Here is a 21616-nt window from a genome sequence, read left to right as displayed (position 1 = left end):
TCTTCTCATTTTTGGCTAGAGGATAGTGCTGATATTGTTCTTAAATATAACGGCATGATGCAATATATGTACCAACTGTGCCATAAATGTAAGTAAATGTTAAAAGTAAATAAGAAATCTTCATACTTGGCACAAAGATGTAACAGCCTCAAGAGCACACTTCTCAATACTAGCAGCAACATGTGGATGGGAATCCACTGAGTTCCTCTATCTTTGTGCAGTAGAATTCAATTTGATCCAGAGCAGTTTCCTAAAACCACATGAACATAAAATACATTAAATATTTTATAGATTCACCAAAACAAATTAAAATAAATCTGCAAATCATGCATCACATACCTGTTTGTACTTTCCCTCAAAATCCATTGTGAACTGTCTGTCTCCACTCTTTTGTGCAATCTTCATCTTTGAAGTGGATGGAGATTATGTTGTTCCACATCTGTAAAACACAACCAACAGAGCAACTATTCATCAGCATTCTCTGCCAGTAATGGGATGTGAGTATCTATCTGTATGTCTTGTGTTATAACATAAAATGTAACAAAACTGCTTACCTCAATCTCCACTGTGGCCTCAACTTGGTACAGGGATGACAGACCCTCTTGAGCAAACCCTGTCTGAAGGACCGACTGATCCAGCTTCTCATAATGTTCATTGCCTGAGAGATCAAGTCTTTTGCATATCTCTGCTCTTTATTCCCTTCTTGAGTCTCCTAAATGAGATATTATTAGTACAATATTTGAGATTGGCAAGACTCAAGACTGGGTCAACTGGTAACAGCTTGTTTAAATGATTTATGTCACATACCTGTTGTTTATTGCAAAGAGAGTCTGAGACTGATGCAACCAGATGCATGCAGGCTACAGGAATATCAGTGTAGTTCTGGGTATATGATGCTGGTTTGACTCCTTTACAGATTTTCTCCAACAGTTTCACTGCTGTTGCCAGACACTCTCTTCCATAAGCTTCAGTAAAATATCTATGATGAACAAAAAGAGTAATTATCTTTCATGATCTGTGGAGCAAATAGTCATACAACTTGGAAAGGATAAACACAAGTCCTTAAGTGTGAACTGTATAAACAATGACAATTTCCCAACAAACAGGAATGGTCTGTCTGTGACTTCATGTCTTTACAATTCATTAGAAAATCTGATCAATTTAGAGGAGCAAATCACCTGTATTTTTCTTCAATGAGATGCCCTTGGATATGTGAGAGAATGTCAGATACTGTCTGTAAAAAAAGAAACCAAGAGCATTAATTAATGTACACTAACCCTGAAATGTATTATTTTTAACTAACGTTTCCACTGCACCTGGAAGGTACTGTAGGTAATCTCCTGAGGAGCTTTATTTGTGAAAACATGAAGCATGTCCAAAAGCTCTGTGTTAATGTTGATGGCACACTCCACCAGGTCATCAATTGACATCAGGTACAAGCAAGATCGCACTAAAAGTGCATCCACCTCCATCAAGTGACTGTGGCTTTTCATCAATTTCATCAGTGCCCTGGAAATAAGAGAGCAACCAAACACAGTTACTACAACCATCTATTTCCAAATAAATGTAATAGATGTCTGTGACACTTAAACTTTGGCAAAGTTCTGGGGCTCTTACTTCCTGTCTTGGCTGTTCATGTATATTTCTGCTGAGGTAGTCATTTCAAGGTCTTGCAAACCTGCCCAGGATAAGCTGTACTTCGATTTTCCAGAAGTGGGTACTTCAAAGGGCTTTGTGGTGCCTTTGAGGAGGTGGAGGAGTGGTAATACCAGAATCCAATGGGGCATTCCCACTGTTTTCAAAGTTTTTATCAAAGACACCAAGTTTTCTGGAAGACTAAGACAAAGTATTATAGCAAATATTAACAGCAGATTATTACTCCTTATTCAGTAGATCATGACTGCCATTTAAATTCATTGATAATTAGTGGTTTCTTGAAAAATAAGGTACCTACTTTTTGAGAATAGGAATGTTCTTTGAAAAATCTGCCCAGTACTGAAGGAAACCATCTTTGTTTAGTTTGGGCAGGCACAGTGCAGTGCAGAGACGAGGGAGCTCAGCATCTTTTAGTTTAATACCATGCTGTTTACATACACAGAGCATGATCACAGCTGCCCTCATGGGGTCCTGAATGTAGAGCATCTTCCCATCTCCATCCTTCAGCAACTGAGGAATCACATTTGTCAGCATGAATTCCTTGAGCATTTCTCTCACCTAAGATATCAAAGAGAGAAACAGGGGTAATTTGACAGTACCTTACCTGTGTGTTTCTATATAATGTATAATTCAACAGTGCAAAGATTATGAACTTACATCATCTTTTCCATAGTTTAAGGAGTACCATTTCTTATGTGTCTCTTCATAAACAAAAGGCTCTCCATAAACCTGAAAGAACTGATTCAGTTGGATCAGAAAACTTCTCAAATTGGTGTCACTCCAGCTCCTAAGAAGATCAAATATGGTGTCCAGCATTATTTCCCCTGCAATCTGTCTGCCTTGAATCAGATCCTTCCTTTGATCGGGCCAGAAGGTGTCTTTAATGGTGTCTTTAAAGCGTTTGAGCATGTTTTTTGATGGCTCAGCACAGATGATGTCATCGTATTGATGCCAGTCCCCTTTTACAAAAAAAGATATATGACAGAAACTTAAGATTAATAATCATGAATGTTGTATCAAATTCCATCAGCAAGCAGGCAGGTGTACTCATAAATGGCCTCAATGAAGTCTGTTTTTACCTTCTTCATTGAGGAGGTGGGACTTCACAAACAAACATCTGTTGGTAGTATGTACTGAATCCAGTTTGTATATGAACTCATACTCATATTTGCCCTTCTTGTTGTTGTAGATAACATATTTGTATGGTATTGACTCATTTACAGCTTTAGCTCTGATTGTGATCAGACTGCCTTCAACAAGAAAACCATGATCTCCAAGATCCCTGTGTGAAAAGGAAAAGAAAGTAAAGTTTACAAGGTGAACAAGGTGAGTGGGTGAGACATTGAGGATGGGTCCAGTTTGGACGCTGAAACAAAACATAGCTAGATTCACTGCAGTTAGCCACCATCTGAACTTCACTGACTATATATTTTAGACTGAATACCTGGTCACAGACAACTCAGTTGCATCTTCCTCCCATGTCCCAATGGGAGACCCAGCCCTGATGAAGATACGATCCTCTACGGGATTAAATTTGAAGTCCTTTGAGAGAACAGCATGGAAGTAAATTGTGAGTCTGTCACGTGCAGCAATGGTCTGGTTCTTGGTTGGCCTGAAAAGCAAATACATACAAAAATACTGCAGTAAATACAACACAGAAATAAAACTGGAAAGGGTGATCTAAAGGACACGTGTACAACCATCAGAGAGAACTTCATCACCTTTTGGGTGGTGGGCCAGCTGGAGTGTTGGATTCTGTATTATCCTTACTGCCATCTTTAGTCCCCTTGTCACAATCTGAGGTTTGTGCTGGAGTTGAGTCCGGCCCACTTCCAGACTGCTGAACTGCCATGTGCTCTATTTGCATCTCCGGGTCCACACTGGAACCTTTGCTGTTAGGCTGTAAAAAGTGCATTAAATATGTATGTTAAATACAACAATAAAACACATAAAAATGTCTACACTAAAAGACTAAAATGTAGGTTTGTGGTTGCCAATGATGATAACTTTTCATACGCTGTCGTCAGCATTACCTGAGGGGCCAAAAACCATCTTTTGCTCAACTGCCACAGTCTGCTTCTGTTTCTGCTCCTGCTGACTCTTTCCCTTCTGTTTCTGGTCCTGTTGATTATTTGCCTTCTGTTTCTGATCCTGTGGATTATTTGCCTTCTGTTTCTGATCCTGTGGATTATTTGCCCTCTGGTCCTGTTGACTCTTCCCCTTCTGGTTCTGGTCCTGCTGATTCTTCCCCTTCTGTTTGGTTTGTCCCGTCTGTTTTGGTTCCTCGTTGGCATTCTGGTCCAGTGTAGGTTGTTTATTGGTGACTGTGTCTATCTTTGACTTTTTCCTGTCCGTCCTTTGATCTTTACGGTTAGTGGCATTCATCCCTTTACCAGAACCTGACTGAGGCATCGTACTCTCGCTGTCCTCTGAGGTGGGATGTTGAGTTGGAGTGTCAGCTGGTGCTGTCTCGAGTGCCTGATCCTGAGTTGATTTCTGTGCATTGCTTTCTCCCTCATTGGAGTTACTTGGACCTTCCCCTAACTTCATTTCAGTCTTTTTATTCTCAATGACTTGTGTGTCTTCAGATGGGCCAGCAGTATTGTTAACTGCTGAGGAGCTAGGCTGGCTCTCCATTGAGGAGGGCTCATCATGGAGTGAGTCTGGTGTTTCATCCATTGCACTGTTTGAGCTGTCACTGTCAGAAGAGTCTCCTCTGCCCTGTATCCCCTTCATCTGGTTGTCTCCCAGGGACATATGTGACAGGTCAGAGAGGCTTTGACGTTGATCTGAGGACACATTGCCATCTTTCTTCTTTTTGCTCTTCTTCTTCTTTTTCTTCTACGAAGACAAGAAGGTAGAGGATTAGTTCTGAAATCCAATTTACTGCTAATGTGAAACCATGTCACTGTTTCCCCTACCAATGTTTTAGCAGGGCAGTCCGCCCCACACACCCTAACCTCCCATGAAGCCCCAAAAAATATGTATATTTCATTTATGTTATTTTTATATGTGCACTCATTTAATTTCAGCCCAGTGTGAGAGTCGACTCGTTACGTTAATCAAATAATAATAAATAAAAATAAATCAGAATAAATTTAACTTTTTAAAACCCACCCCACCCCCAAAAAGACTACAACTGTTTCCACCAGGAAAATATTAATGTGCTACACTCATTTTTTAAAAAGTTACCATACATTGAAAATATACATGCAGTTGCCAGTTTGTTAGGTACACAACAATACAACAGCCCTGCAATAAAGCCTATGTTGTTCAGTTTATCTTGAAATTGTTTGAGAGGTGCTGATTTGTGAACTTCCTGATTATTTTGGAGGCTCTAGTTGTAGGCAGATATTTCAAGGCAACAAAGTGGCAGTTACACTCACCTTTTTCTTTGGGTTGTCAACGACCTCTTCATTCGGCCGTTTGGGTGATTTATTGGATTCTTTGTTGTCCACAGGTGGGATGCTTTTCTCTGGCACCAGGTCCTCAGTTGTACCTTTCAAATCTGCTACCAAGGATTTGGGCTGACTGTCTGCATCTGGATTAAAGAGACATGCTGAAAAATATCAGACTGCATCCAAAGATAAGTGTGACAACCACTGCGACCATTAGAATGAATGATAACTACACAGTGGGAGTTATCATTCATTCATTCAACAGCAGTGCACAGTGACATAGACTTATTTGCATTTTATTCAAAATCCAAATCACATCAGGTAGCTGGTGAAAGATTTGAGGGAGGACACACCCTGTATTAAAAACTAAATTCTCAACAACAACCTCTAAATGAATGAATGCATTAATAAATAAGAAACACAAGCATTCGTGTGTTATCGCTATTGACCCTTTTTTGGAATTCTGTTTTAATTATCAGTTACAAACAACACAACTAAGCTTGGTCATTGAATCACTGGGCTCAAGTTTGCATTTTCCTCATGGGCACTTTATAAAAGTAAGTCATATTATTGGCCTTGATCTAAATGTAATTTTACTCATTGTGATGTTACATAAAACTTCATGTCATGACAATACACAGATGTTTTGAACAGTTGAACATATTTGTCATTACATGTCTTTACATGCTTAATTACCTTGCATAGAAGTTGTTACATCTCCCATTTAGAGAGAATGTGATGTTTAGTTAAGTTTGGACAGTATATGTCTAAACCAAATACCAGAAAATGTGGGAGGTGAGAGTGTTACCCATAAAACATACCCAGCCACCTATGGCGCACTTACAGTCCAAATTCTATACTGGATGCTGCACTAACAAACATAACAACATAATCATGCATTTACACATTAAATAAACCCCATTAGTCATGTCCTGTATGTTTCAACTAAAGTGTTAAGTTAATCTACTCACCCTGTGTGTCTGCAGGTTGGACAGACAGCTTCCTGCCACACTCACTGCAGAACTTGGCTGTCTTTTCCAAAATATTATGGCCACACTGCGAACACTTCATCTTTACACTTAATGTTCTCTGCAAAAGGAAGAAACAGTTTAACTGAAATGTATCTTAATGTCCCGAGCCAGCTCACTAGCTGATTCCTTTCACTTTCAATTTTGCCAGTTGAGATCTCATGAGACTGCTTTCAGCTCTGCAAGACAGCCGCTAGGCACACAATTGTTTCTGTCATTTGGACTTTGAACAGCCTTACACAACAAACTGACCTACAAACAGTTTGTCAAGTGATTGAAATGTAAATAACTATGAGGGAGTATCAGAGAGCTGTGCAGGCCCACCTTCAGTCCAGTAATAAACTAATTTCAGCCAAAGAGCAGAAAAAATAAGAGGTCTTACTGCACACCAAAAATATTACACTACCCTACATTTTCAGAAAGATGACAATTAAAAATCTGTTTGCTTTTTGTGAAAAGTTAAAGGCCTTTCTGAAATTTTAATTATCTAAGACATGTTGCTGTTGGCCTTTCTCAAGATGCAATGGGCAGCAGATAAATCTGCAGTCTATCTAATAAGACCAGATTCCTTCTCATCACTCCTGGACACTTGCTTCATACAGTTCACCTGTAGTTGCTGTTAAAATGCTGAAAAACTTGTAAAACTACATTCTGAAAACTCATAATTGCCTTATAAACGACCACATTATAAAAATCAAACATGAGATAAAATCATGAATTATTCTTTTATTTTAGTCTTTTATTTTAGGACATTACATGTGCCACTGCTGATACAGTCTCTTTGTTTCTCTTTCTTCTAGCTAGGCCACGAGGTAACAATTAGCTTAAATGTTTAGACCCACAAGAGAGTAGCACAGTGACTGAGAGTCAGTGATGAGTGTGACTATTAAAATAAAATCATATTACTGCTGCGCACCAAAAAAGAAACCCATGGAGGATCATAAGTATCACTGAAATAGTATTTAAATTCAATTTTTTAACTCCAGTATTTCTTTATTTATTACTTAATGTGTTTTTTGGATGGACTTCACTGTTGTTGTTCTTGTAAATCCCTTTTTTAATTTAAATATCTATTGATGGATTAATGTTTCATTTGTAAATTTCTTTTCTCTTTTCAATCTGCATTAAAATATCATATAATGACTTACTCTGTAATTTAGTTGATTTACCTACATATTAAATTATGAAGTTAATTTGTAATAAAACATATTAATATCTATTTTTATTGTACAATTGGTTATTAATTAATGAAATGCTTTGTTACTATTTCAGGGACACTTCTGGTCCTCCATTTGGAACACTTATCAAACTGTGTGAAGTTATTTACAGCTAAAAGTTAGGACAACTTTTTCCAAGTGCAGAGTGAATGTTCTTCTCAAAGAAAAGATCTTTGCCTCTGTGGTACAGCCAATCACACATTTGCCTCGCAAATCATGCTTTAAGTCACTTCCTGCCTTAGCCTTGTTTGTCAACAGCCAAACGGAGAATGCTAACCAAACAAACACACAGTAACCATCACTATTGCAGTGCACATTTGTGAAAAACAACACCCCTTTGTCACATTACAGAAGTATCCTAGCACCAGCTAATAACGAGCTTACCAACTCGTACTGTAGCAGCCGGTGTAATGAGCTGCGTAGCTAACATTAGCCCGGTCAGCTTGCTCCTGACTTTACAGAAAAACTGCGACAATAAAAAAATATGCAGGTGCAAGGAGAGGTGTCAGCCAAATGACATCGTATTTGAACCCCATTTTAGCCATACTAACTCAGTGGCGTCCTCTGACAGACAGGTCTGGTAGCTGCTCCAGGTAGCTTAATATGATTAGTTTATTGCCAGTTTGTCACAACGTTTAGGTCTGACGTTATCGCCCCCAGCTTTCTAAAAAGCAGTAAACAGATTTCAGCATGCACGTACCTGAGCTGACTTTTTCTTCTGTCTTGCTACGGAAAAGCCCGCAACTCATCTCTATTTCACCTGCGACGAACCGGCGCAGAGTCACGTCTGAGACTTGGTTTCACTTCATTTCCGCATGTCTTCCAAAAGTTTCGTTTTGTCAGAAATGGCGTCGACTAATAAAATTTACTTTCTGAATGACTCATAACGGTATTTATCTGCACTGAGGCGGATGACAAAGCAAGACTATTGTAACTGAAACAAAGTAGCTCTAACAGCCTCTTATTATGACACTGTAAAAAATAATCTCATTTAAAAATTTTTTGATAAAGTCATGTATAAGTACTATTTAGCCCAAGAACCTCAGAGTATATGTCAAGGCAGAATCCAAGAGGGAATATTTGCTTTCTTATATTGATCATTGGACACAATAGTCTGTTAGAGGCATGCTCCATAATCCATAATGATGATCTATTTAGTTACTAATTTATGGACTGTATAATTTTCTGTTTGTATTTTTTTTAATCTGTTTTCATAAAGGGCAAGATGTCATAAAGTATTAAATGTAGAATATTGTGAAAAAGCATTAGTTTAAAAAGCATTAGTTAAACTGCATTTGAAATTATGCTTTAGTATTTAAAATGTCTGGGGGTTTTTTCTTGTTTTTTTTTTTTTTTTTTAAACCAACTTAGTCTTAGTTAACTAGGATTGTGGGACAAGTAAGTAATAAACATTGTTTAGTGCAGTCACTGGTTAGGTATATCATAAAGCATTTAAGTACAAGCCCACAAAGAAAAGTGTCTGTGGCTGTATTTTATTTTTCCTATGACTCTGAGCAACGGTCAGCTGCTCAGTATCCAGTGGCCAGTGGCAGCAGATAACTGTGAGTTACTGGAAATTCACAAGTTCTGCACAGAAGTGTGTGGTTATGAAGAAAGATATCACTGGAAAAACTGAGCACTCCCTTGCATGAATAAATTTGAGAAATTGAGAGGAAAATAAACACAGGATGAGGTGTGATTGCTTCTTATAGCAAACCACCACTGAGGTCATTTGTCCTCAAGAAGACAAAAGACTGATCTTTGCAGCTCTTTCATAATACTTTCTCTGGGCACAGTGAGAAATGAAAGTAGCCTAAACTGTGTGCTGTGTTGAGAGAGACCCACATTATCCTGTCCCTGTAAATTCTCAGAAAAGGGTGGCATATTCAAAGTGCGTATGTTTATTGTTATACTAAGCATCCTGTGATGCCTGTGAGATGACCTTTCATCCTGTTATGAGCTGTGCCTCTCCACAGCTCTCACATGACACCCACTCCTCCAACTAGGAGAAGTGTGTTTTACATGTATCAACTCGCCTGAGGGTACAATGCTTTGTAATTGCCAACAGAGGGCAGAATAACCTGGAATTTGGACAAGCTTAAGTTACAATGGTGGGGTGCTGAAGACTCACAAGTTTTTTTTAAATATTTCAACCCGACTGCTGAACTGAAGGATTTTACACATGGATGCTGTGCTCAAAAGAAAAGAGTCATGTAAGTTATCTGCCTGAAACACCCAAGATTGGTGTTTCATTTTGTGAAGATATATTACCATGGTAACTTGGACTGAACTCTCAGCTTAAAGTATTGGAACCTATCGCCCACTGTGCAATTTGTATTTAAAAAAATAAAATAAAATAGTGATACAAAATTGGAGTCTTGTGTCTAATAGTAAAAATAATTGTGCAAAATATGTACTGAAAAACAGCATTAATGAGCCAAGATAAGAACAAAACTACACAAGTCTATACTAGACTATACTATACTAGACTAGAAGAGTGTCAGAGCTATTTCGCCCATTGGGCTGCAAATAGGGACTTCTACCAAAAGGCAGGATGCTTAAATAGCTGAATGTTTGCATATTAACAGTGCAGGTGTGTTCATTTCATGCACATCCATCACTGAAGCCCCAGAGGACAACCGCGCAGATGTTGAGAAAAAGACAGTCTTCAAAGTTTCAGAATGATGACACAGTGTTAGATCAATATAAAGACAGACCACTTAAATTTAATGAGCAAATTTTAACATTCAAAATCTCTTCTGTAAAAGCAAAAGTGCTTTCTCCTTTACTGTTTGGCTCTACAGTACTTTCATTTAGCTCTCATTTGTGCAATATAACAGTTTGTGCCTCACATAGGTGTCTGTGTTTAATTTCTTTCACATCTTTTCAACTTCTACAGCCCTGCTGCAATCATCCAGAGTCTTGGTGGAGGATATAATTTAACAAACTACTCTTGAGAACCTCAGGAACCGAGGACTACAGAAAGAAAATTACCTTTTGCAGTGCTAAAAATGTGTGTGTGAGTGCATTGACCCAGAGGCATAATGAAAGAAATGAACTAACTTGAATTAAAAGAAACATATTCTAACACATTGTTTGATTACTTTTACATTAACTTTTGTTAAATATGAAAAAGGCAGAGGTGAGAAAGGACAGCATGTGACATTATTAAAGAGATAGCTGGTGCAAATTTGCATAAATCAGTATCTCATAGTTCTCTCTGAATTTGTTGTCTTCATTTTGATCGACAAGAATTAGTGTTAATACACAATGTTGTTCCTGTTTTAGTAAAAGTTTTGATATTTTAAGATATTTTGACACATTTTTTTAAAGAAACAGAAAAACAGCATGTGATTGTTATCAAATTAGAGATGTTCAATGTATGAAGGGTTCAGGATTTGGTCCCTGAAACAAAGGAAAAAGAAAATGTTTGTACTCAGTCATGAGAATCATTATTTAAAAATTCTGCAATAGAATAGAATAGACTCTTTCTCTCTATTGTCATGGTATAAAACAATGAAACAAGTGACTGTGCTTGAGCTTTACCTGCACACTGTGCTGTAAATCACTCCTTCATCATCATTATGGGAGTCCATCTGCTGCTGCCTGCAGGTAATATAATTGATGAGTGAATGTGCCTCAAAAGCAACATAAATATAATATATATATTTTATATATATATATATATATATATATATATATATATATATATATTACTAAATAGAATTAAATTATTATTAAATAGGTGACTGTTGTAAAAATATCTCACATGTTTGACTCTCTCTTGGCGTTGAAGTCAACAGCTGTGTAGATGACTTCCATTGTTGCTCCCTCACACAGATTTCCTTCATGTGATTGGCTGTTGTCAAACACCGGCCAGTTGACGTAGACTGCATTCTAGATACAATCAGAAACAACGCATGAGGTGATTAATGTAGAACAATGTTTTTCTCTTATATTAAATTCTGCCTTTGTTTCATTTCTGCACTACTTCACAACCTCTTTACCCACACAACAAAACAGCAACTGTGTTCTCTTATCTGATACCCTTCAAGTATTCTGAGAACTGGTATGTGGGTTTTAATCACCTCTGATAACACACCTACTTAACGTGTGCAAACAACCTCAGTGCAACTCCCTAACCCAACCTAACGTATCCTTTAATATACAGCATACAGCTTATATATTCACTGAGCACTTTATTAGAAACACCTATACGCCTGCTTTTTCATGCAGTTATGCAATCAGCCAATCATGTGGCAGAGATTCAATACATAAAATCATGCAGATACAGATAAGGAGGTTCAGTTAATGTTCACATCAAAAGTGATCTTAATGACTTTGACCATGGCATGATTGATATTTTGGAAACTGCTAATCTCCTGGGATTTTCACAAGTATACTCAGAATGGTGTATATATATATATATATATATATATATATATATAGATAGATAGATAGATAGATAGATAGATAGATAGATAGATATAGATATAGATATAGATATTTAGATAGATATATGGATAGATATAGATATAGATATATAGGAAATGCAAATATATATATAGGATAGTGGTACCTGAATGTTCTCCTCACAAACAGTCTCTGGTGCTCTTGTCCTCTTTTTGTTGCATCTGAAACACATGAATAGACTTTGTGACATCGTCACATGATCATGTCTATGAGATACTATAGTGATATAGTGCCAATGCGGCTTACCCTCTGATGACAATAACAGCAGTCACAATCAGAAGCAAAGTAACAGTAGTAACAATGGCAGCAGTAGCAATGGTAAATACATCACCGGTAACTGTGCTGTCAGGTAAATTTTCTGTAAGGAAAAAGGCAGTTTTTAGGATTTGTGAGAGTACAAGAATCAGGTTTTTTTTTATTCTTAAATTCCTACTTTTTAATATCTGAATCAATACATGCAACACAGTCTAATTCACCTGTTTTGAACTTTAAGCAATGTACATCAAGTGTGCTCTTTATTAGGCATACCTGTTCTGCCATTTGTCTACTTTTATGATGCCTATACAGTTTTTGTTTATTAAATGATACTGTATGTTTCAGCACTGAGGTCATCGTCAGTGGTGGTGTTGAATTGGACTGCATTATTTTCAGGTTTTTCTACTATTCTGCTCCCTACATGTGAGGACACAACAATTAGAATCACCACTCCGTATAATGTATTCCAGTACAACACCACTTTAGCTATGATATAAGTGAAATATACGATGGAAGCTACACATTTCCAACATTATCAGCAAAACTGTATTGAATTACAGGTGTACCTAATAAAGCGTAAACTATAAAACCATGTTATCATGCCACTGTTGATCATGATTAAATCAGAGAAAGATACAAAAAGGGCTGGTAATATGAGCATGTTAACAAACTTACCATTAACCTTTAATGTCTCAGTAGAAGAGTTTTGACTTCCATGTTTATTGGTGGCACTGCAAAAGTACTGGCCATCATCATCGGAAGAAACCTCCCATAAGTGCAGTTCAGGCTCATCTCCAATAGTCCGAATTTCATCATCATACATTTTAAACCAAGTATATTCCTCCACCGGGGGGTTTGCATGGCTGCTGCAGGTGAGGCTGATGTTGCTGCCGGTATCTACCTCCATCAGTGGACTGACAGACGTGTCCTTGGGACCATCTGAGAGAGTAGAGTTATCAGTTATCAAGTCATGCAAACTCTAAAATGTATTATTTTAGCATTTGAGTGTCTGTGTTGTACAAATCAAGGTTAAGTAAAAATTAAGATACTTAATACTTCACTCATACAAGAGATTAGTTCATTCAGAGACATGTGCACTGTAGAATTCTGTGATTCTGTAATTCTAGATTCTGTGTCCAGTACTCACATTCAACATCGATATTTATGACTCCTGAAGTCGTTCCTTCATGTGTTGTTAGGGAACAGGTGTAGTTTCCAGAGTTAATGAAGGAAATGTTGCTCAGATAAAGTACAGGTCCTTCATTTATGGGTTCTCCATCCTTAAACCAGGTGAAAGCAGATGAGAGGTCATCACCATCACAGCTGTTAATGCAGGTCAGATTCACTGAGTCGCCTTCCATCATTGTTCTGTTGTCATTCGTTTTTGTCACCACAGCCCTCAGATCTAGAAGAGGAAAGCACTGAATGAGTTTCAAACTTTTCGGACTGAAGTACTAGAGAGAATTCACAAATCTGTTTTGTTTATGAAAAAGAAGAGAAAACTTACCAACAATCTGTAATTTTGGGCCTTCCTTACCAGTCCATTGGCCATTTGTTGATTGAGTTATGAATCTGAATGCATATTTTCCTGCATCATGATGCTGTACTTGATGTATTTTTAAAGAACAATTGTGAACTTTGTCTCCAATATACTGAAATCTTGAGGAGGTATTCACTGACTCGCTATCATATATGAAAGGACCATCATAAATATGATTTCTTTCATGACCCCATTTGACAGTTTGAACTCTCTGTCCTTCAGGATAGTAAAATGAACATCCAATGACAACATACAAGCCTTTCACTGTACAGATATGTTGAGGTTGATATTCCACTTTCCAATTTTCGCAGAGAACACCTGAAACAAATGTATTAATGCTCATTTTATTTATTTCAATGTTACCTTAAATGAGATTTAAGTGTTGTACTTACCAGACAGAAACAGCAGTAGCGTCCAGGTCAGGTTTTTGTTTTCAGCGCACATGCTGAAACTCTTTCCAGTTACTGTCAGGTAATCATGAAACTCTCATGGTGCTTGCAAAAAGCTCTGCCACCTATATTTGTTTTCTACTCAAAAAAATACAGACTTGTTGGTACTGTCTTTTCTCCTCTTCCTTTACTAAGCGCGGCTCTTTGTAATGTAAAGTTTTGGATTGCCTTGAAATCAGGTCACATAAACCACAAACTCAGTGCACCGCTTAAAAATAATTTGTGTACATAGGAAACCAGGCCCTGCTTAGAAGAAATACGCCACGCGACAATGATGTTGTTTTCTTGTGGGCAGAGTATAGTCTGCAAAGTCACTGCAACACTGTAATGATCAAATATTCCATTTGTATTTTTACTTTTGGTAGCTTGGAGCTTAAATGCAAAATGTATATATCTTTAAAACAGTAAAACAAAGTCAGCTATTAAAGGGGAACTCCACTGATTTTACACATCAAAGTCTATTTACAGGACGTAGAGACACATACTAAAAAGCTGTATAAAGCCTTTTGTGGTTTCAGAAAGAGCTGCACAAAATCTGACAAGTTGAGCAAAGTGTTGACACTGTCTGAAGATTGCAAGCTTGAAAATCAAACAAATAGGTATCCAAGAAGCTTCTTTCGACTGACTTACAACAATGGATGTCTATATATATATATATATATATATATATATATATATATATATATATATATACACACACACATCATTAACCCAGAAGGATGAGGAGTAGGAAGGAAATACATTAACCTGCACACAAATCTTTAATGAAACCTTGAGATGTTTGATCAAATGACATTATTTTCAGTTGCCAGCAGACGTCACCTGTTTGTAACGCTGAGGGAAGCAGAGATAAGAAGGGCCATCATGGGAAAATATGTCGGTAGGGTCTCAGATTCACAGTTGTTCTTTTGTAATGAATCAGCCATCCACCACAGTGAAGAAGTTTTATGAATTCTCATAAACACACAGCCAGAAAAAAAATCATTGCAACAGTTAAGAGATGATGTATATTCAGAATTAAATTTTATACTTTATTTAGTGTGTTTCATACAGTTGTTTCAGTTGTTGCTTTGTGCCCTCAATGCTGCTCTTAAGAAAAACATGTCAACAGCAGTCTATTAGTGTTTAGGGGGAGATGAGTCCCTGTGTGTTACTTTTGATATTTTTCATGTTTTCCTACTGACTGGATTATCATCTTTACTACAATGCATGTGGAGTACATTTTACAGATTTTGAAAAATGTAAGGAAACAAACAATCATAAACAAAACATCCTGAGAAATTGTGTCTGTACAGCTATTACTGCAAAATTGAATCTGTTTTTTTTTTTTTTTTTTTGTTAAATTAAGGAGATTCAGGATGTGAAGGGTTCAACAGTTGGTTCCTGAAAAAGAAAGAGAAAATATTTGCTTTTAATATGTCTTAATCAAATGATTCCTGATTAAATCTGCAGGAGCTTGTTGAACGTTACCTGCACACTGTGCTGTAAATCACCTCATCATTACAGGAGTCCATCTGCTGCTCCCTGCTTTTGTTACAGTCAATCAGTACATGTGCCTCCAGTGCAACATGAATTGTATTTTAAAAATCAATAACAAATGTCAAAATATCTTACATGTTTGACTGTCTTTTATTGTGGAAGCAAACCGATGCATAGACGAGTTCTGTCGCGCCTGCCTCACACTGATTGTCCTCTTGTGATTGGTCGCTGTCACAGATAAGCCAGTTGATGTAGTCTGTATTCTGAAGACAGTCATTAAGCAATAACACAAGATTAACCGGTGAACAACAATGTCTTCCTCTTATATTAAAATCTGTCTTTGCATTTTGTGTAACTGGCTTCTGCACCATCTTTACGTCCACACCCACGTATTAAAAACAATCTCTGTGCTCTATAATCTGACGCCTCTTTTGGTGCATGGCATTTAGCAGAGACTTAGGAGGTGGGTTTGATTCACCTTTAACCTGCTAAACTCGGTTGCAGACAACCTCTGTGCAATTGACAATGCTATTTGTCACGGTGTACAGTATATAACGTATGCCATGAAAAAAAAAAAATACGCCAACAATAATAGTGCCACCTGAGATTCCTCCTCACAGTCTGTGTTTGGTGCCCATGTCCTCCTCTTGCTGTCTCTGCAACAGAGAGACAGAATTATCACATGATCATTGCCATTTGAGACAGAAGTAAAAGTCATGTCCATCAGCAGACCCTGAGCAATGACTAACAGTTCAGTTTCTCAGTGCCTTTTGATAATAGGATTTGTATGACCTCACCAGGCTACAACAGGGACTTGAGCTACTCTAGAGGCAATGGGTGGTACTTATTACTCACTTCCTTTGGCGTGCATGCCTGTATATATTTGTGCGATGCTGATCCTGCTTCACACATGCATCACCGTATCAGGGAAATGTAGAGGCTTAATCATTTGTATTTGTGTGATGCAAAGTAATGTGCACTATATGTACCTAGCCAATCAGAACGCTCCCACTCAACCCTAATGAGTGTGCCTTTATTCCTTTTTTTTACATTTCATTGAGCATTGAGCAGACTTAACTTAAATACAACTTACCTTCTGATGGCAATAACAGTGATCACAATCAGAAGCATGGCAACAGCAGCAACAATAGCAATGAAAAGAATGTCTCTGGTGGATGCTGCCCAACATGCTGTGAAACAAAGGCAGTCTGTTAGCTTTTTATGAATGACTGTAATAGTTTAGACTTTCAAAAGTTACTATCAATCTTTCCAATCTTAATGTTTTTGGATATGTGACAGTGCTTTATGGTCCTTTCTATATTTTGTTCCCTTCCCTACATATGCAAGAGAAAATGGCTGATTTTACAGTTATTGGCATTATTTGTACATATTCTACAGTGGACCTTGTGGGATCCAATGGAGTAAAGCCAGAGAAAACAAATCAACCTTCATGATCCTTGTAAAATGCAAACTATAATACCAACTTTTTCAATCATGATTTAATAAATCACTAAACAATCTACTTACACTGAATCTTTAAAGTCACCACAGAGGAGTTTTGACTTCCATGTTTGTTGGCGACACTGCATAAATAGTGTCCACTTTCACCACACAGGAACACAGGCTGGTGTCCAACATCCACAACATCATCTGCAACTACTTTAAACCAGGTATAATTCTCCACTGAGGGGTTCGCATGGCTGCTGCAGATCAGCGTGATACTGATGCCGGTGTCTACCTGTCTCACAGACACTGATGTGTTCTTAGGGCCATCTGAAAGAAAACTTAGTTATTAATCTTAGAATGATGTAAGAGATACAAAATATAAAACAAGCAAAGCCTTGCTCATGTTAATATTTTTCTTGACTTAAAAAGAAACTAAAACACCCTCTCCCCTAATATCTCAAAATATTTGGGCATTGAACTTCTTTAACCACATAATAAGTGAATAAAAGTATTCAAAATGATACGCCCCAATTTTCACATTAGTAGTTTAAAAGAATATAATTTTTCTTTGTACACACTTTAAATACACATGATTACAAATAAACACATGAAGAACCATGTTAGTAATGTTCAGTCAAAGTCAAAATGTCTAATTTCACTAAAGTTATCAGTAGAACATTTGGAAAAATGTGATGCTGAGCTTTTACTTTACTGCAGTTCTGCTTTAATTACTTGAAATGGAAATTAAGTTGTGTGTGTGTTTAACTGTGATGAGGAAAACAAAGCCCTGTAGAGGCAGGACTGTTGACTTCTGCATATGTGATCCTGTGTCCAGTACTCACATTCAACATTGATATTTATGACTCCTGAAGTCGTTCTTTTGTGTCTTGTTAGGGAACAAGTGTAGTTTCCAGAGTTTGTGAAGGAAATGTTGCTTAAATTAAGCATAGGTCCTTTATGTATGGGTTCTCTATCCTTAAACCAGGTGAAAGCAGATGAGAAGTTGCCACTGTCACAGCTGTTCATGCAGGTCAGATTCACTGAGTCGCCTTCCTTTATTGTTCCATTTCTGTGAGGTTTTGTCACAAAAACTTTCAAATCTAGAGGAGCAAAAAGGAAGAGCAGCATAAATTTTGAAGTTTATAATAATAATAATAATAATAATGTCAAGTTTATATTACCAAAAAAAGAAAAAAAAACAACTTACCAACCACCTTTAATGATAGACCATTACCAGGCTGTCTGCTTATTTTGTCATTAAATCTGATGATGTAGTTTCCTGAATCATTAGACTTGACTTGGTGTATCTTCAAGGAGCAGTTGTGATGTTTGTCACCAATATACCGAAATCTTGTGGTGCCTTTTCTCCAATTGCTGGAAGAAATCCAACAACCCTTGAGGGGCTTAGACTTAACGTGACCCCACACAATGTTCTTGACCCTCACGTTGTCAGGGTGATAAAATGAGCATGGCATGACAACAGATGAGCCCTTCACTGCACAGATGTGCTGCTGTTGGTACTCCACCCTCCAGGTATTGCAGAGAGCATCTGAAAGAGATGGACTCATTCATATCCTGAAAGATTTTTAAAAAAAAAATCATTTTAACATGACACTGAATGCGACATGAGAGTTGTACTTACCAGCCAGAAACAGCAGTATCACTGTCCAGGTCAGGTTTCTTTGTTCAAGGCTCATGCTAAAACTCTTTCCAGTTACAAACAGTTTTTTCAGTCTTGTAAGAAGCTCTGCAGGACACACTGTTTATCAACTCAAAATACTGAATAAATGTGTCCTTTCTTCTCTTCTTATCTACATTCTGTAAACTCAGCTTCCTGTAATGAAAAAAATAAGGTCTTTGGTTGCCCTAAAACACTCAAGTTCTCAGCCTATGAAATCAGGTCACACACACCACAGGCTCAGTGCATCGCTTCAGCTCCCTATATCTGAATGTACGATGTATGAAACCAGCCCCTCTGTAGAGAAAACCCCCATGCCCTGTGCAAGTCTGACAGTCTGATGTTACTTTGTTGTGGTCAAAGTACTTTCAAATGTGGAGGAAAAGTTAACACTTCAGACCTCTATAGGGTTTTTCGTCAACACAGTGACACCGTGTACTGACCAAGTGTTACTACTGCTGAATAAGTGCTTGAGCATTTTGTATGTTTTAGTCTAATTTATTTGCATTCTCTCTTTTGATAGGCGATGATAAAACTTTTCACATTGTTTAGGCAACGAGACACTGAAATGCTGTAGATTATCTTTTTAAAAGCGAGATTTTCTAACAGGATAACAATTTTATCTCAAACCAATATTTCAATGTTCCCCAGAAGCTCTAACCTATGTGGAGGATTTCTCTGTAGTGGATGTGAATCGCCCACTCCGGGGCAGTTTTCGTTGACGAAATTGCGAGCGCGATCACGGGGTCCCTATAAGTAGACTCTAAAAACGAAGATGTAAGCAGTGAGTGGTGAAAACGAGGAGGACCAGTCGCCCAGCACCAAGCCTCAGTGGTCAACATGGAGATGCCCGCTAAACTCATCTTCCCCATCGTGGTGATTTTCGCGCTGGTCGCTTGCAGCCCGGCGGAGGCATGGTACAAGCAGGTGGCCGGACCAAGCTACTACTCGGTGGGCAGGGCGTCCGGCTTGCTGTCCGGTATCCGGAGGTCGCCGTACGTCAGGAGAGCGGAACTGGACCCTTCGGAAAGCGGAGAGCCCGCGACCAACAGCGTGTTTTCTGATTTTACTCCGCACAGTTTCATCCTGAAGACGATGGTCAGTGGTCATCGATTTTTATCAGCGTATTATGGGTTGGAAAGGCTTGCCATTACGCATTACGCATGGCGCACGGGCGCAAAAGTGTAAATCTGTAAAATGGCAAAACATCAGTTATTGGTTATTTTGACCATAACACAACAACACAGGCAGGAAATAAGTGAAAATACTTTAGGGACAAGATCTTCAAGGTTTTTTGTTTGTTTGCTTGCTTGCTTGCTTGTTTGTAGTTAATAGTGAGTCCGGTTGTTAATAGTGAGTCTGGTTGTTGTAGTGCTCTTTACTTCTCGTTACATTCCTATAGCAAAAACCATCTTTATAGCACAACAGAGCCATTACTTTTTATGTTTGTTTTAAATCAATGTATAAATATTATTCTAAAAGCAAAGATTCTTTTCTCCTGTACTCATGGTCACTTCAGTCAGGGAGGAGCTGTTCGGTCAGCACCACTGAAACTACACTACAAGAAAGTCTAAAGAAAAACGGGATTTGCAGCGACAACATTTGGTCTTTGGACTCTTATTACGTAGGCACAACGATATAAAATCTACTTCATTACCAGCAAAGGTCTCGCACTTAAAGTTTGCATGAAAGTGTATTGTGTATACTCACTTTGCAGCAGAATGGCCATTGTCAAATTCTATTGTTATGTATTATACTCATGTTCTATTACTGATACGTATAAGTGAAGCATTTTAATGGAGTTGGTGGTGGTCAAGCCAATTTTATCTACTTTATACAGTTTTGGGCTATTTTATCTGTAATAATGGATCCTACTGTTTTGTGAAATCTTAGTCTGCAAAGTTTCTAGCAAGTACAACGGTCACAAATGTAGCCAAGTACAAAGTGTAGTATTTGACCTATAAGTAGTACCCGAGTAAATGTGCTTAGTCATGACAATGCTGTCGTGAACTGACAGGAGATAAATAACTGGTGATATGATGTACATATAAGCACGCTATTGTTTGCTGCAGGAATATTTGCCAACCATCACACTTTGTTGTTTGTCTGATTCAAGTGTACAGAATTTAAAGGTTCTTTAAGCACCCTCTAATTTAACTGCATCATTTGTCTGTTTCTTTCCAAACAGCCTGTTTGTATCAAAGACATTACACCAAATCTGCAGAGCTGTGAACTCTTCCAGGAAATCAAGGGTGCATTCAAGTGCAAAGCAGATGTCTTCCTCTCTCTGGACTCCTCAGACTGTGCAGGGGACTGAGCAGTGAAGCCAACAGCTGGGCTGGATGATGAAGCCTACTTCCTGAAGGCGTGACATTTAAAAACTGTACATTATTCTAACTTTAATACAGGTGTCACACTAGATGGAAGATATGCTACTTTTCATTTACTATTTCACCTATTTATGTATTGACTTTATGATAAAACAGTCTTAAATCTTTCAACTGTAAAAGTATTAATGTATATATTTGATCTGAGTTTTCATTAAATGAATCATGTTGCAGCCCCCTGCTGAAATTACTGAATTACTAATGTCAAACTACACGCGAGTCATGTTCATCATCAGTAGCCCCACAAATTCTATGTATGAAAGAAATCATACAAACCAATTACGCTGAGTGCTAAACAGTGTTCACAGCCAACCTACTCAACAGAAATCACCTGCCCAACATCTTAGTTAGAGCGTGGTATGCCAATTAGACACAATCATAGCAAGACTGTGCTCTATCTGCTTGGCATGAATGTATACCAAGAAGCCACTCAGAGCTTCAGTCACATTTTATGATAAAACTGTCTTAAATCTTTAAGCTCTAAGTGTCATGTACGATGTTTGCTCGGAGTTTTCATTAATAAATGAATCATCTCGAAGCCCTTCGCTGAAATTACAAGATTAAAAAACAATTTAGTCATTTATCATCTAGAAGCATTAAATGTATCAGG

At 37.8% G+C, this 21616-nt stretch overlaps 4 protein-coding genes across 6 annotated transcripts in view; 1 reads left to right on the top strand and 3 right to left on the bottom strand.

Annotated features, from left to right (window-relative positions):
- LOC108902628 (E3 ubiquitin-protein ligase rnf213-alpha-like) overlaps window positions 1-8148 on the bottom strand; it is a 29684-nt gene extending 21536 nt beyond the window's left edge. The window contains 18 exon segments of the mRNA XM_018704566.2: window positions 127-195; window positions 197-250; window positions 340-372; window positions 374-464; window positions 555-712; window positions 808-979; window positions 1179-1234; window positions 1317-1509; window positions 1618-1836; window positions 1955-2214; window positions 2314-2615; window positions 2736-2938; window positions 3101-3268; window positions 3378-3556; window positions 3673-4497; window positions 5043-5197; window positions 6026-6143; window positions 8000-8148. Coding sequence (XP_018560082.1) covers window positions 127-195; window positions 197-250; window positions 340-372; window positions 374-464; window positions 555-712; window positions 808-979; window positions 1179-1234; window positions 1317-1509; window positions 1618-1836; window positions 1955-2214; window positions 2314-2615; window positions 2736-2938; window positions 3101-3268; window positions 3378-3556; window positions 3673-4497; window positions 5043-5197; window positions 6026-6125 — 3237 coding nt within the window. The 5' untranslated portion in view covers window positions 6126-6143; window positions 8000-8148.
- A 1896-nt stretch (window positions 8149-10044) lies between these two features.
- Window positions 10045-14146, bottom strand: LOC108902668 (B-cell receptor CD22). 2 transcript variants are annotated; one of them, XM_018704613.2, is made up of 9 exons: window positions 13960-14146; window positions 13535-13885; window positions 13175-13432; window positions 12703-12966; window positions 12019-12130; window positions 11879-11933; window positions 11069-11196; window positions 10846-10905; window positions 10045-10704 (listed from the first exon to the last, which is right to left on the bottom strand). In XM_018704613.2, exons 1-9 carry the CDS (start codon window positions 14009-14011, stop codon window positions 10665-10667), a joined length of 1320 nt encoding a protein of 439 aa, XP_018560129.1. In that variant the 5' UTR covers window positions 14012-14146; the 3' UTR covers window positions 10045-10664. The 2 variants fall into 2 exon arrangements, with proteins under 2 accessions (XP_018560129.1, XP_018560131.1); XM_018704615.2 differs by having other exon boundaries at window positions 13175-14146.
- A 612-nt stretch (window positions 14147-14758) lies between these two features.
- LOC108902664 (B-cell receptor CD22) lies at window positions 14759-18743 on the bottom strand. 2 transcript variants are annotated; one of them, XM_051074145.1, is made up of 9 exons: window positions 18584-18743; window positions 18149-18490; window positions 17784-18041; window positions 17023-17268; window positions 16589-16685; window positions 16097-16151; window positions 15631-15758; window positions 15487-15543; window positions 14759-15399 (listed from the first exon to the last, which is right to left on the bottom strand). In XM_051074145.1, exons 1-9 carry the CDS (start codon window positions 18636-18638, stop codon window positions 15360-15362), a joined length of 1278 nt encoding a protein of 425 aa, XP_050930102.1. In that variant the 5' UTR covers window positions 18639-18743; the 3' UTR covers window positions 14759-15359. The 2 variants fall into 2 exon arrangements, with proteins under 2 accessions (XP_050930102.1, XP_018560126.1); XM_018704610.2 differs by having other exon boundaries at window positions 15487-15540.
- A 228-nt stretch (window positions 18744-18971) lies between these two features.
- On the top strand, window positions 18972-21173 carry LOC108902667 (neuropeptide B). The gene is made up of 2 exons (XM_018704612.2): window positions 18972-19717; window positions 20808-21173. The coding sequence occupies exons 1-2, from the start codon at window positions 19460-19462 to the stop codon at window positions 20934-20936; spliced, it is 387 nt and encodes a 128-aa protein (XP_018560128.1). The 5' UTR covers window positions 18972-19459; the 3' UTR covers window positions 20937-21173.
- The last annotated feature ends 443 nt before the right edge of the window (window positions 21174-21616 follow it).

This window comes from Lates calcarifer, linkage group LG11 (assembly GCF_001640805.2).
Source record: "Lates calcarifer isolate ASB-BC8 linkage group LG11, TLL_Latcal_v3, whole genome shotgun sequence".
NCBI classification, from domain to species: domain Eukaryota; kingdom Metazoa; phylum Chordata; class Actinopteri; family Centropomidae; genus Lates; species Lates calcarifer.
Note: the sequence above shows the minus strand (reverse complement) of the source record. Positions and strands in the feature narration are given on the sequence as shown.

Excerpts from the sequence above, each read along its gene's own strand:
- LOC108902668 (XM_018704613.2), bottom strand. The coding sequence starts at position 14,011 with ATGTGCGCTGAAAACAAAAACCTGACCTGGACGCTACTGCTGTTTCTG. Across the intron at positions 12,967-13,174 it reads CATAAATATCGATGTTGAAT|ATGGTCCCAAGGACACGTCT; the intron begins GTGAGTACTGGA and ends CTACTCTCTCAG. Across the intron at positions 12,131-12,702 it reads TGAGACATTAAAGGTTAATG|AAAATTTACCTGACAGCACA; the intron begins GTAAGTTTGTTA and ends TTTTCCTTACAG.
- LOC108902664 (XM_051074145.1), bottom strand. The coding sequence starts at position 18,638 with ATGAGCCTTGAACAAAGAAACCTGACCTGGACAGTGATACTGCTGTTT. Across the intron at positions 18,491-18,583 it reads GATACTGCTGTTTCTGGCTG|ATGCTCTCTGCAATACCTGG; the intron begins GTAAGTACAACT and ends CATCTCTTTCAG. Across the intron at positions 18,042-18,148 it reads TCTATCATTAAAGGTGGTTG|ATTTGAAAGTTTTTGTGACA; the intron begins GTAAGTTGTTTT and ends TTGCTCCTCTAG.
- LOC108902667 (XM_018704612.2), top strand. The coding sequence starts at position 19,460 with ATGGAGATGCCCGCTAAACTCATCTTCCCCATCGTGGTGATTTTCGCG. Across the intron at positions 19,718-20,807 it reads GTTTCATCCTGAAGACGATG|CCTGTTTGTATCAAAGACAT; the intron begins GTCAGTGGTCAT and ends CTTTCCAAACAG.